The 15,667-nt window shown below is 43.2% G+C and overlaps 1 protein-coding gene across 1 annotated transcript in view; it reads left to right on the forward strand.

Annotated features, from left to right (window-relative positions):
- Positions 1-15,667, forward strand: part of LOC126284097 (DNA (cytosine-5)-methyltransferase 3B-like) — a 338,027-nt gene that overhangs the window by 223,091 nt on the left and 99,269 nt on the right. Inside the window, exon 13 of the mRNA XM_049982791.1 lies at positions 8,149-8,260. Within this exon, the coding sequence (XP_049838748.1) occupies positions 8,149-8,260 (112 nt within the window). The remainder of the gene's footprint in view (positions 1-8,148; positions 8,261-15,667) is intronic.

Raw genomic sequence — 15,667 nt, forward strand, 5'->3', positions numbered from 1 at the left:
TTTATTGATAAAATGTCAAAGACATTTTTCTTTCTGTTATTCATGCCAATATGATGTTTTAATTATTTTATCAAATCCAGAAAATGATAGGGCCACCTTCATCCTGTGTTAGATACTCTTCATTGCTGTGGCATGAAAATCAGTACGCACAAATGACAGCTATGCCAAGAGGAAGTCACATTCCTAGGGCACACAGTTAATGCATTTGGGATCTGCCGGACTGCAGAGAAAACAGCACTGCTTCAGACCATTTGTAGTGATTCAAGAATTTATGTGTAAATTCTAGAACCAATCGGCCTCTACAGTCTCGAACATATGATATTCTAGATATGAGTGTGAGATGGTAGAACCCTACCTACTGCATGTCACATGTTTGTGTGTGCAGGGTTAAAATCAGTCACGGGAAGAAAGTAGACGTGGCAGTCGAACGGCACCGACAAGTACCTGTTGGGCACTCTATAGAGGATTTAGTGCATGTGTAAGGAAGAACCATGGAGTTTTTATCCCGCTCAGTGCTTATTGTGTCATTGACTATGGTTATGTGTAACAAGCACAGTTGAAAAACTACTATTGTGGACTCTTGACTCAGCCTTGGTAGAGGCAAGATGTATTTTCTGATTAATTTTAAGAAAGTCGTGATAGTCAAGTCAACTTTCTTTTAACTGTAACTTATTTTGTTTCCAATGTTTGACAGTATGAGGTACTGGGTCCTCAGTTGGGTAGGGTGAGTTGTCTTCAGCAGGATAAAAATGTGGTTGTCGTTGATGAGGATGGTGACATTCAGGCACAATGTTGGTTTGCAGAAGTGGAATGTCATTACGTATGTATGTCAAAAGTGTGAGTTATATTGTGCATGAAAGTCAAATACATTGTTAATTGACGAATTTGTATGCCTACTCATTTTATAAGTAGAAAGAGGCTTAAAAGTTCCTGTCCCTAGCGCTATTCAATGGAGAAGAAGTCAAGAGATTTTCCAGCAGCCGACTATCCCTTAAAGAAGAGGGGTTGCAAAATTCCAAGTAAGTCACCTCATGAAGAAGTGGAATGTGGTTTGGGAAAATAAATCACACTTGAAGTCGTCAGAATGTTAGAATGTGCTCTTCAGGCCTAGAGAGTGTGGGATTTCTGTTGGGTTGTAGCCCAAGGAAGCACACTCATTTCTGTAAGACTCGGTATATTTATTACAGATGTCCACATTACAAGTAGTCATACAACAAATGCACTGGCGAGATGGCGTGGGTCATTAGGTCACAGATTCAAAGAACTTGCAATGGTGAAGATATGTCATTTGTACTTGTCGATGCCGCACAGCCCCTCCCCCCTTTCCCTGCAGTTTGGAGCACTATTTGAGCGCAATGGAAAGGGGCATGACCAGCAGTGAAGGCAGTGAGGGAATGGCAGTGATGCGATGGGGATGTCCATCTTTGCAGGTTATTGTGGCAGGGACCATGCTGGGAGGTCAATGTGGAACTCTTGTAGGGGGTGTGGTCAGATGAGGCATTGGCCCACACAAGAGGATGGAGCGGTGTGGGGAGGGTCTGTGTCCTCTGCATGATTGACTGGCAGCATTTGAACTGTAACCCTCCCTAGGGGGGTTATGTAGCTCGGAGGAGCATGTGGTCAACCCCTCACGAGAGCAGGCGGGAACTGGCAATCAAATGATAAACCAGGTCCCCGGTCAGGTGGGGTGAGTTGTCTTACAGCAGGATGAAGATGTGGTTGTCGTTGATGAGGATGGTGATGTCCTCCACACATTCAGGCAGGATGTTGGTTTGCAGAGTTGCAGAACCCCTAGATTGGGGAGGGTGGAGGAGGTAGAGAGAGAGAGAGAGAGAGAGAGAGAGAGGAGCCCAAGGAACAGCGATGATGGTGATTCAGACGCACGTTCGGATGAGGTCTGTGGTGGCAGCTCTGAGGGGTTTTGCAATGTTTGCAAAATTTGTTTGGATCCAGCTTACGAATTTAGGAAGGGGGGTGGGATAGTTTGGGGAGGAAGGTTGTAACAGCTCCCCAGGGAGGATGGGGTTTTTACCATAGAACAACTCACTCATGGTGCCCTTGATATCTGATTTGTACAATGACCGTATGCCAAGGAGGACCCACGGGAGGGCCTTGGTTCAAAGACTGTCTTGAAAGTGCAGTGCCACTGTTCTACCAGTCCATTTGCTTGTAGGTGGTAGGCAGTTATTCAACATACATTAATACCACACAGTTGGCAGAGTTGTGTGAAGAGTGCTGATTCAAACTGCCAGCTCTGGTTGGTGATGACGGTAGTGGGGCGGCTGAAGCAGGAAATCCAGGCAGAAACAAAAGCCTTAGCTACGGTTCCAGCAGTTATGTTGGTGAGAGGTATACCCTCCACCCATCAAGATAAATGGTTGAGGCAATAAAGAACATAACGGTGTACATGGCGAAAGTGGTCAGATGGAATGTTGAATTTGTGGAGAGGTGGAACAGCGTGCCTGGTAACTTTGTTGCACTGGCAGGTGATGCAGCTTTGGGCCCAGGTCAGACAATCACACTTCATGTCTCGTCACACGACACATTTGGACTTGAGGTGTGTTGATGACTTAATTCCGGGATGTGCTAGAGAATGGAGGAGTGTGGAGATGAGGGTTCGGAGGTTGCTGGTGGAGGAGTCACACCAGTCTTCCTCTCGGATGCCCGGGAATATTACTTTGGTGAAAGACAGCGAAGTGGAGGTGCTGTCCTCATCAACGACAACCACATCTTCATCCTGCTGTAAGACAACTCACCCCACCTGACTGGGGACCTGGTTTATCATTTGATTGCCAGTTCCCGCCTGCTCTCGTGAGGGGTCGACCACATGCTCCTCCGAGCTACATAACCCCCCTAGGGAGGGTTACAGTTCAAATGCTGCCAGTCAATCATGCAGAGGACACAGACCCTCCCCACACCGCTCCATCCTCTTGTGTGGGCCAATGCCTCATCTGACCACACCCCCTACAAGAGATCCACATTGGCCTCCCAGCATGGTCCCTGTCACAATAACCTGCAAAGATGGACATCCCCATCACATCACTGCCATCCCCTCACTGCCTTCACTGCTGGTCATGCCCCTTTCCATTGCGCTCAAATAGTGCTCCAAACTGCAGGGAAAGGGGGGAGGGGCTGTGCGGCATCGACAAGTACAAATGACATATCTTCACCATTGCAAGTTCTTTGAATCTGTGACCTAATGACCCACGCCATCTCGCCAGTGCATTTGTTGTATGACTACTTGTAATGTGGACATCTGTAATAAATATACCGAGTCTTACAGAAATGAGTGTGCTTCCTTGGGCTACAACCCAACAGAAATCCCACACTCTCTAGGCCTGAAGAGCACATTCTAACATTCTGACGACTTCAAGTGTGATTTATTTTCCCAAACCACATTCCACTTCTTCATGAGGTGACTTACTTGGAATTTTGCAACCCCTAAAGTTTCTTCATAAACAACTGAAATAGCAAGACCACATTGTTGTTGCATTGTTGTAGGACTGTGCCTACTGCAGAATCACTGGCATTCATGGTGATGAAGAGTTCAGTATCCGAGATTGGATGAGCAAAGGTGATAGCTCTTGTGAGAGAGACTTTCAGGGCCTGAAAGGCAAATGATGACAGTAATTGCTTATTGTTCCCAGGCACTGATGAAGCTCTTTGTATGTTGTAGGTGTTGGCATGGATAAGATTGATTGCACCTTCGATTCAGGAGGTGGAGGGATGGGGGTTGTATACCAGCAGCTGAGACTCTGTACCCTAAGAATTGGACAGATTGTTGGTGCAGTTGCAGTTTGTCATTACTGATCTCAACTCCGTTTGATAAGATTGTGTCCTTTACTATCATGATGTGACGTTCGTGATCTTGCATGGATTTGCTGAAGATCATGATATAATCAAGATATATGAAACATAAGTTGATCTAGAGCACGAGAGAGTCAATAAAGCGTTGCCACATCTGGTCATCATTTTTTAACCTGAATGGCATGAAATGGTTCTCATACAAAGACGGGGGTGATAATCGCCATTTTTGGAATGTCTTCGGGTGCGACTTGGATTTGTTGTTAAGCATGTTTGCAATCCAGTACACTGAAAATTGTAGCACCCACAAGAAGGCGAGTGAAGTCGGAAATGTTCAATGTTGGATAATTGTCCATCACCTTTCTAGCGTTCAAGCATCTGTAATCACCACACATAAGAAAGGAGCTGTCCTGCTTAGGGGTGAGGTGTATGGATGATGACCAGTTACTATCAGAGGGCTGTAAAATTCCTGCCTTAAGAAGTTCCTTTACTTGGTGGTGAGCTGAGTGTAACTTGAATGGGTTAAGGCTGTGAGTCTTGTGGTGGATAGGTGGGCCCTTGAATGTGCTGATGCGATGAACACTTCCATTCATGGTAGTGGAAACCAAATGTTCTATGACTGCATGTCAGCGGGGCATGGAGTCTGTTGATTTATTATGGGATCATGGCTTGGAAATAGCATAGTTGTCTGCTCAAGAAAGGAATGGCAGTGAAGAAGTCACATTTTTGCTATGTTTATACTGGCGTGGATGGCAGTTTGTGAGTGCCGAACGTGAGGTAGGTGCGAGTGGTGCACGTAGATACTGTCTATTATCCGTAGTGCATGATAGAGACACACTTGGTGGTGGCGGCACTGCTGGCACACATGGAGCTATGGAGCCAGCTGTGCAAGTAGGCATGAGGGAGGGGGGGGGGGGGGATGTTTGTCAACCCACTGGGTGTGTGCATACATACTGGTGGGGGGCCTGGTCAGAGCCTGGACAGCTAGATTGTCATGAAGCATGTGAGTGTCAGTTTGTGAAACAGGTGAGAGAGACACTGAGTAGAACATACTTAATGGGGGTAGGTGAGGTACATTTAACATGGTGTGCTTGAGACTGGAGTCACACAAGGTAGGTGTGGTGGTGCTAACCTGTGTGCTGTTGTCAGCGGAGCTGTCAGGTGCAGTGGATGAAAGCTCAGGTGTTAGCACTGCTGAGCAGTGTGAATCGATCATGGAAAGCTTGTCCTAGGCATGTGCAATGTGATATTTCACAACGGTATTCTCACTGCAGAGGGCGCATGTCTTGGCACTTTCGGCCAGGATGCAATTCAGGGAATTCAAGGTTGCGCAAGTCCTGCTGGCAAGAGCCACACACTGATGCATTAAGTAGTTAATGGCATTTACACTCAGAGCAGGTGGCAGAGCATGGTCACAAAGGATGTGAGAGAGGTATGGTGAAACAGGGAACCTCGAACAACATTTGAAACAGGTGGTGGTGTGATAAGAAGTGTTATTTCTGGGATTGGTTCTGCGATGCCTGCCATGTGGAGGATCCAGGGGAGGGATTGACTGTTAAGAGAGGTGGAGCTGATGTACGACATAGCCAGAGGTCTGGAAAGTAGATCAGTTCATGACTTGCAGGAGAGAGTGAGTGCATGTGAAGGGCCATGGGAAACATCAATTTAGGGGCAATTGAGACGTCAGCACCCGTGTGCATGAGAAAGTTGCGACTCGGAGAATAGTCTTTGATGTAAAGGAGGGATGGAGACATTGGCAGAATGTAACGTGGGTTGGTGCTTATTGGACTATTGGCTTCTCGGATGCTTGCACGGGGTGTCGGCACTTTTTTGCATCATCATTGAAAACGTTGTCTTACCAACACTGTGGGTACATTGGGAGAGGAGGCAGCCGATCGTCCTCTATGTGGTAGGATCCATGTACCACGGTGGTTGGCGCAGGCATGATATGCAGCAGCTCAATGAGCACAGAGTGCACATGCTATGTGCTAGAGGGTGCATCAGTCTTGGGGGCAGAGCGTGACCTGCTCCTGCCTGTGACTGGGAGAGATACCAGTGCAGGAGTCCCAACCTGCTGTGTAAGCTTTTGCTGGTGGGTGAGTGAATGGACCTGGTCAGCCATCTGGAGATGCAAACTGGTGGATCCCAGGGCATGGGGAAGGAGATGACCAAACCGACCACAGGATTTCATCCGGCATCATCTGCTCACTGAGCAGGAGGTATAGCCAGTGTCAAAGCTGGGACGGGGTGTGGTCACTGAGATGTTCCTTGTTCAGTATTCACAGAATAACCTCTTGTGGGGAATGCGAGAGGTGCTTGATGATAGTCTGTTTTGCGAAATTGTACTTCAAAGTTAGCGGTGAAGTCAGAAGTTGGTATCAGATCAGGTCTGTGTGCCCGTACAGTTGAATCATGAGGCAAAGAAATTTTGATTTGTTGTCAGTGATGAGGTACAGTTCGATCAAGTTCTCTAAAAGTGCAAACCACATTCCTGGGTTGTCCTCAGATAATGGGGGCAGGGTCGGTAAGGGGCCTGCTGGTGGCAACAAAGGTGCAACGAGTTCTGTATCTGAGTTCCTCGTATCACTTGTATGACATGGATTCTGGACCGACTTCTCAATGCAGACGGCACTGCACTGGGTGGGAATGTGCAGTCTGTCAGAGCAGATGAGAATGGCACCAAAGCACTAGGAAATGATGCTGTGGAACTCTCCAATGCAATGTTTTTGGCACGGAAGTCCAATGTGGAAGGCATGGCCGGTGCCATGAGAAAAGTGAGTGGGTGAACTGCTGCAGCAGAAACATCCTGTACACCCTGTAAGCTTACTTGGGGGGGGGGGCTTGAAGTGCTGACATGCAAAGTGAACACTAAAATGTTTCCACTGTGCTTTCAATATGACAAGCCGGATCCTGTTCACAATGGCAGAAGCCACAGTTAATATCAATATGCGGCATATTGTTCACATCAGGTGGGGCCCGTAAAGTGCACTGAGGATCTGAATGGCCACTGGGGCAGAAACTGACCTGGAAATGTTCATGATATACACTGGGCATTGTCCACTTTGTAAACCGATGAAGCAGTAAAGCACTTGGGTGATGAGGGAGCACAATCAGTACACATGGTCTGTCTTAACAAAAGCAAGGTTGCACACGGCACTGTTGTAACAGTTGTCCGGGAGTCCGGCGTCTGATACATAGTTTGTGCACGAAATGCAGAATCCACATCAGCATGATGAAAAGGAGGAAGTTTCCTCTCCTCATTATCATTTTTGAAGTGCACCTGTTGATGCGCACTGGCTGGAGAGGAAAAGCCTGAGTCTGCAGTCACATGTTGCAATGTTGAGTGGCAAAAGTGTTAAGGCGATGAAACTGCAGGAAATGTGTTGTACAATCCAGGTGGTGGTGAAGCAATAAAATGTCCCATTGTAGGTGCAGGAGCTTCAATATCCACATTCCGTGCAGCAGGATACATGGTGAAGCAGAAAAACCAACGCATAAACAAAGCGTGCATGATAGACACAAAACTGCTTGCAGTAGGAGGAAACGGCGCCAGAATTCTTACTCGGGGCACCACTGTGGGATTTCTGTTGGGTTGTAACCCAAGGACACAGATTCATTCCTGTAAGACTCAATATATTTATTACAGATGTCCACATTACAAGTCATACAGCGAATGCACTGGCAAGATGGTGTGGGCTATCAGGCCACAAAGTCAAAGAACTTGCAATGGCTGAGATATGTTGTCGACACCACAAGTGCATTATTGTTGAATTATCATTGGCTGCTGCTGTGGACTGCCTATACTCACTGTTAACTGCAACAAGTCTTAATTTACAGCTATGAAGTAACTTAAAACTTTTCATTTATTGCAAGTCATCTCCAAGAATTCTTGTGCAAACATATGTATTGATTGTTTTCATTGCTAATACTTTCCATAATTTTATTTCACAGACTGAAAAAAGTCTTTTGGGCTTCAGCAGCATGGGAGTAGTGCATTTGTATACTAACTTACCATTTCTGGTGTTAACAACAGCTTCTTTATTATTTAATTCTTTTCAACTTTTATTTGTGCAGAATGAAATACATACTTTTGTACTTTCAATAGGTCGTGAAATGAAGATGGTTCTTGAATTTGTCTTGATTTGAAAAAATTTTCTACTTGAAGTTGATTGCAATTTTTTGTGAAATAATTTCGAGTGTGCTTTGCAGGTATCTAAGCCTAAATTTGAGATCCTTTTTATGCAAATGTACAGTAATACTAAAGGCTTTACAGAGTTGATCTAAAGTGATATATTTCCAATAGTAAAATTTGCTTTACAACTCATAGTCATTTCAAATTTACAGGTTATGCATATGTTTTCTCCATCTGTGATAGACACATTGTGTATACCAACTCAGACAATATACTGCAAGAAACAGCTTAGAGTGCTGTCACTCTTTGATGGCATTGGTACAGGTATGTAAGCATTACCATCTGATATCATTCACTAGCTCACTTATAAGGTTGATTGCTACACATCTATAAATGTACTGACCGACCGACTCATTATCATCAGTGCCAAACCGCTAAGGAAAAAATTTGAAATCTGGAGAAGGTGTTGATCTTACACTGTAGGCATCGTTTAAGAAGAAATTTTTTGAATAGGGGATGAAAAATTTTTTGGAAACGTCTTGCTACTAAGGCAATTTTGAAGCTAGAACTATGAAAATTGGTATTTGGTTTATTGGTCAGAAATAAAGAAATAAGTGTTTGAGCATTCTTGGAAATTTAACTCTTAAGGGGTGAAAAGTTTTTTTAAATAAATCATTATTAAACAGTGAAGAATCCAGGATGGAATAATGGCAGTATTATGGAAAGGATAGATTGCTACTTATCATATAGAGGAGATGTTGAATGCAGTTAGACACAACAAAATCTACATCTACATCTACATGACTACTCTGCAATTCACATTTAAGTGCTAGGCAGAGGGTTCATCAAACCACAATCATACTATCTCTCTACTATTCCACTCCCGAACAGCGGGCGGGAAAAACGAACACCTAAACCTTTCTGTTCGAGCTCTGATTTCTCTTATTTTATTTTGATGATCATTCCTACCTATGTAGGTTGGGCTCAACAAAATATTTTTGCATTCGGAAGAGAAAGTTGGTGACTGAAATTTCGTAAAAAGGTCTCGCCGCGACGAAAAAGTCTATGCTGTAATGACTTCCATCCCAACTCTTGTATCATATCTGCCACACTCTCTCCCCTATAATGTGATAATACAAAACGAGCTGCCCTTTTTTGCACCCTTTCGATGACCTCCGTCAATCCCACCTGGTAAGGATCCCACACCGCGCAGCAATATTCTAACAGAGGACGAACAAGTGTAGTGTAAGCTGTCTCTTTTTTAGTGGACTTGTTGCATCTTCTAAGTGTCCTGCCAATGAAACGCAACCTTTGGCTCGCCTTCCCAACAATATTATCTATGTGGTCCTTTCAACTGAAGTTGTTCGTAATTTTAACACCCAGGTACTTAGTTGAATTGACAGCCTTGAGAATTGTACTATTTATCAGTAATCGAATTCCAATGGATTTCTTTTGGAGCTCATGTGGATCATTTCACACTTTTCGTTATTTAGCGTCAACTGCCACCTGACACACCATACAGCAATCTTTTCTAAATCGCTTTGCAACTGATACTGGTCCTCGGATGACCTTACTAGACGGTAAATTACAGCATCATCTGCAAACAATCAAGAGAACTGCTCAGATTGTCACCCAGGTCATTAATATAGATCAGGAACAGTAGAGGTCCCAGGACGCTTCCCTGGGGAACACCTGATATCACTTCAGTTTTACTTGATGATTTGCTGTCTATTACTACGAACTGCAACCTTCCTGACAGGAAATCACGAATCCAGTCGCACAACTGAGACGATACCCCCTAGCTCCGCAGCTTGATTAGAAGTCGCTTGTGAGGAACGGTGTCAAATCTTTCCGGAAATCTAGAAATACGGAATCAACTTGAGATCCCCTGTCGATTTCGGCCATTAATTCGTGCGAATAAAGAGCTAGCTGCGTTGCACAAGAGCGATGTTTTCTGAAGCCATGCTGATTACGTGTCAATAGATCGTTCCCTTCGAGGTGATTCATAATGTTTGAATACAGTATATGCTCCAAACCGACATCAATGATATAGGTCTGTAGTTAAATGGATTACTCCTACTACCCTTCTTGAACACTGATGCGACCTGCGCAATTTTCCAATCTGTAGGTACAGATCTATTGGTGAGCGAGCGGTTGTATATGAGTGCTAAGTAGGGAGCTATAGTATCAGAGTAATCTGAAAGGAACCTAATCAGTATACAATCTGGACCTGAAGACTTGCCCGTATCAAGCGATTTGAGTTGCTTCGCAGCCCCTAAGGTATCTACTTCTAAGAAACTCATGCTAGCAGGTGTTCGTGTTTCAAATTCTGGAATATTCCATTCGTCTTCCCTGGTGAAGGAATTTCGGAAAACTGCGTTCAATAACTCCGCTTTAGCGGCACAGTCGTCGATAACAGTATCATCGGCACTGCGCAGCAAAGGTATTGACTGCATCTTGCCGCTCGTGTATTTTACATACGACCAGAATTTCTTCGGATTTTCTACCAAATTTCGAGACAATGTTTCGTTGTGGAACCTATTAAAGGCATCTCGCATCAAAGTACGTGCCAAATTTTGCGCGTCTGTAAATTTTAGCCCATCTTTGGGATTTCGCATTCTTCTGAACTTCACATGCTTTTTCCGTTGCCTCAGCAACAGCGTTCGGACCTTTTTTGTGTACCACAGGGGATCCGTTCCATCTCTTACCAATTTATGAGGTATGAATATCTCAATTGCTGTTGCTACTATATCTCTGAATTTGAGCCACATCTCGTCTACATTCGCATAGTCAGTTCGGAAGGAATGGAAATTGTCTTTTAGGAAGGCTTCTAGTGGCACTTTATCCACTTTTTTAAATAAAATTATTTTGCGTTTGTTTCTGATGGATTTGGAAGAAATGGTATTGAGCCTATCTACAACGACCTTGTGATCACTAATCCCTGTATCAGTCATGATGCTCTCTATCAGCTCTGGATTGTTTGTAGCTAAGATGTCAAGTGTGTTTTCGCAACCATTTACAATTCGCGTGGGTTCGTGGACTAACTGCTCGAAATAATTTTCGGAGAAAGCATTTAGGACAATCTCGGAAGATGTTTTCTGCCTACCACCGGTTTTGAACAAGTATTTTTGCCAACATACCGAGGGTAGGTTGAAGTCCCCACCAACTATAACCGTATGAGTGTGGTATTTATTTGTTATGAGACTCAAAATTTCTTTGAGGGAACTGTTCCGCAACTGTATCATCGGAGTCTGGGGGTCGGTAGAAGGAGCCAATTATTAACTTAATTCGGCTGTTAAGTATAACCTCCACCCATACCAATTTGCACGGAGTATCTACTTTGACTTCACTACAAGATAAACCACTACTGACAGACACAAACACTCCACCACCAATTCTGCCTAATCTATCTTTCCTGAACACCGTCTGAGACTTCGTAAAAATTTCTGCAGAACTCATTTCAGGCTTTAGCCAGCTTTCTGTACCTATAACGATATCAGCTTCTGTGCTTTCTAGTAGCGCTTGAAGCTCAGGAACTTTTCCAGCGCAACTACAACAATTTACAACTATAATTCCGACTGTTCCTTGATCCAAGCACGTCCTGTAACTGCCAAGCACCCTTTGACATTGCAGCCCATCCCGCACTTTCCCGAGGCCTTCTAACCTAAAAAACTGCCCAGTTCACGCCACACAGCATCCGCTACCCGTGTAGCCGCCAGCTGAGTGTAGTGAACTCCTGACCTATTCAGCGGAACCCGAAACCCCACCACCCTATGGCGCAAGTCAAGGAATCTGCAGCCAATACGGTCGCAAAACCGTCTGAGCCTCTGATTCAGACCCTCCACCTGGCTCTGCACCAAAGGTCCGCAGTCGGTTCTGTCAACAATGCTGCAGATGGTGAGCTCTGCTTTCATCTCGTAAGCAAGACCGGCAGCCTTCACCAAATCAGATAGCCGCTGGAAACCACAGAGAATTTCCTCAGATCCAAAGCAACACACGTCATTAGTGCCGACATGTGCCACCACCTGCAGCTGGCTGCACCCTGTGCTCTTCATGGCATCTGGAAGGACCCTTTCCACATCAGGAATGACTCCTCCCAGAATGCACACGGAGTGCACACTGGATTTCTTCCCCTCCTTAGCCGCCGTATCCCTAAGGGGCCCCATTACGCGCCTAACATTGGAGCTCCCAACTACCAGTAAGCCCACCCTCTGCGACTGCCCGGACCTTGAAGGCTGAGAATGATCCTCTGAAACAGGGCACTCAGCTGCATCTGGCTCAGCCAGAGACAGTGCCTGAAACTGGTTTGTCAGACGCACCGGGGAGGCTTTCTGATCAGCCTCCGGGGACGCTTTTCGCTGCCTGCCACGCCTTGGAATGACCTCCCAATCAACCACAGGCGAGGGCTCAGCCCCACTGCGGGCAGCTACCGGGGCAACCACAGCGGCAGACCGATCTGGGGACAGACGGGACGAGGTTGACATCCCCGTGATACCCAAGTCCGGCTCCCCACAGTGGTGCCCATTGGCAACAGCCTCAAGCTGCGCGACTGAAGTCAGCGCCGATTGCAGCTGTGAGCAAAGGGATGCCAAGTCAGCCCTCATCCGAACACAGCAATCGCAGTCCCTGTCCATTCTAATCGATGTTGAACAACAGTTACTGAAACACTAGTCCGTGCCTAGATAACGCAAGCGAAACACGCAAAGAATGTATCAACTAACCTGTACAAATGCCTAACGACTGCGCTACAATCTGCTGAACTAACTAACTAAAACTCGAAATGGCACCTCCTATACAAAACTCACATGCAATTAAATAAGAATCTACCAAGTAAACACTAAAGCGCCATGCTACAACTGTCAAATACTATAATATGCCCGAAATATATGAATTAAACAATGCAAGTACCCAAAAACACGCAAAGAAATTAATTAAACTATCTAACAAATAAGTAAGCTTGGGTTATACGACTTGCTGCTGCAGCTGCTTATCCAACGGCGGCAGGGAGCACAATGGCTGTGACCAACCAACACTGGCTGTTCAAAACAAAAACAGAAGACAGACGACTACGCGAATTTACACTATTCAGGTACTAAGGCGCGATGCTACAACCCTCAAATACTATAATACGCCCGAAATATGTGAATTAAACAATGCAAGTACCCAAAAACACGCAAAGAAATTAATTAAACTAACAAATAAGTAAGCTAGGGTTATACGACTTGCTGCTGCAGCTGCTTATCCAATGGCGGCATGGAGCACAATGGCTGTGACCAACCTACACTGACTGCCAAACAAGTGAGCTTTTGGGCAAAAGGTCTTCTTCTGAACTAGACAGTAGTGGTCATGTGTGTGTGAATTGCATTTGTATGATAATGCGTGTGTATGTTGTCTAAATTTGGAAGAAGGTGTTTTGGCTGAAAGCTTACTTCTTTGACAGTCTTTTTGTTGTGCCTATCTGTAATTCAGCATCTCCACTATACGTTGGGTAGCAATCTATTCTTTTAATAATAAAATAATTATTAAAGAACTACTAAAGTATTTTTAAAGTTACATATGTGAAAATTGCTGTTTGACATCAAATAAATTAATAAAAATAAGAAAAAATACATGTTCCAGTGTTTTAAGAAATTACACCCACAAGAGGGTGAAATAGGGGATGAAAATTGTATGAAGATTTTTCATTATGAAAACATTTTTAATGCTAAATATATGACAGTTTGAATTTTCCCTGTCAGATATAAAAAATTACATCTTTCATAGTTTTTGGACATTCAGTCGCTAAGCGGGATGGAATAAGGCCTTACTGGTTCGCTGACTCACCATCGCCCAGCCTAAAACCATTAAGGATAGAAACTTAAAATTTGGGAAGGGTGTTGATCTTATACTCTAGGCATTGATTAGTAAGGGACTGTTTGAAGGTTTTTAGAAAATATATCAGTATTTAGGCAATTTTGAAGATAGAACTACAAAAACTGGTATTTCGTTTCTCAATCAAAAAAAAAAAAAAAGTGTTTCAGTATTTTTGAAAATTCAGCTGCCAAGGGGGTAAAATATTGAATGAATGCTTATAGTACTACCATCTAAGAGCTTTTTCACCAAATATTTGGATGTGTACAGTGAGGCAGTTTGCACTCAGATGTCATAAAGTAATGTAGATCAGATACTTCATACGCATCTTTGACAAATTAAATTTCGTTTCACCAAAGAATGTGTTATAGGTATTTTTTATGATGTGTATTTCATGACCTCTATAAATGTTTTTCACTGATTCTTGCTTCTACAGTTTGTGTGAAGTACGTTTTATGAAATTTTACCAATGTATTTTCACTAATCCTGTTCCATGTATTTCTCAGGTATAATCTTTGAGAATGTTGTAAGGTTGAAATGTGTAAGGCAGTATAAAATTAACAAATATTGGTACCAAAAAAATGGCCGCAACACCTCGCAAAGCATTTATACATTTTGCTGTTAATGGGTTAAAGTTCTTTCCTTTGTTAAGTATAAAAAATCTTTGTTAAAGTACTATTAAGATGTTTGTTAAAGCCACATCTATAAAAATTGGTATTTGATGCCTTGATTGGAATTAAAAAATAGTGTGTTTCAGTGTTTTTGGAAATTCCAAGGGGCAGAAATAGGGGACGAAAATTTTGATGAAAATATATCATTATGAAAACATTTTTAAAGCTAAATCTAAGAAAGTTGTGTGTGTGTGTGTGTGTGTGTGTGTGTGTGTGTGTGTGTGGGTGCGTGTGCATATTTCATTATTGCAAACCATTTTTGAAGCCAATCTAAGAAAACTTCTAAAGAAATATATGTTAGTGGGTGAAAGTTTTTATTGAAATATCACATCAAGAACTCAAAACTCAAAAAACAGGACTAAAAAGACCTCTGACTCCAGCTACCAGAATCACATTTTCATCAGAAGTACATTAAGAAAAGACCATGCTTCCATGGCCTTAAATAGTATGAAAAGTTTAGACGATGTTGCAATTGCTAAACAACATAAAAATTCGGTCAAAAACAGAAAAATATCTGTGCAGACCATGCAGTCTGTGAGAGTGAAGCAGCAGGTTCTAAGCTAGTCTTTTACATTATCGTGTCAACACCTATGAAAATAACCTTTTATTACACTCTCACTCACAATGCTCATTATGTATAGCTATTTGCTCTTTTGAATAATTTTAATCATCCTCAGACAGCCTCAAAAACAATGTACATGTTTAAATTAATATTGATTTTTGAAAAAAGTAATAACTTATACCAGCTCTCCCATCTTTTCTCTCATTTTATCAGCTTTGACCATCATCAATCAAAAATATCATCTATTTAGTTAATTGCCACAGAGATTTACTGGTTCTATATAAAGAAATAGGCACATTCTTGTTACATAACTATGTCATGTTTAAATGCAGACATTCAAGACATGTTGTGCATACACATCTCCTCAAATACACTGCTGACATGTTGTGAAATGGATCAGTTTTCTCCAACAATACGACCATCTTCCACCTGCAGTAGTGTTGTGTTGCTGCTTGTACCCCCACACAATTCTGAGTACATCAAGTGAATGAAACATTTGAAACATTCAAGGAACTGACATGATATCAATAGCAATCCATTGTATAGCATTTAATCAAACAAAAATAAAACAGCAAAACAAACATTTGAAAATTACTACCATTGATGTTAGTCAAGACACCCTTTATGGGTTTCTTTTAAGTTATATCT

This window comes from Schistocerca gregaria, chromosome 1 (assembly GCF_023897955.1).
Source record: "Schistocerca gregaria isolate iqSchGreg1 chromosome 1, iqSchGreg1.2, whole genome shotgun sequence".
Taxonomy (NCBI): domain Eukaryota; kingdom Metazoa; phylum Arthropoda; class Insecta; order Orthoptera; family Acrididae; genus Schistocerca; species Schistocerca gregaria.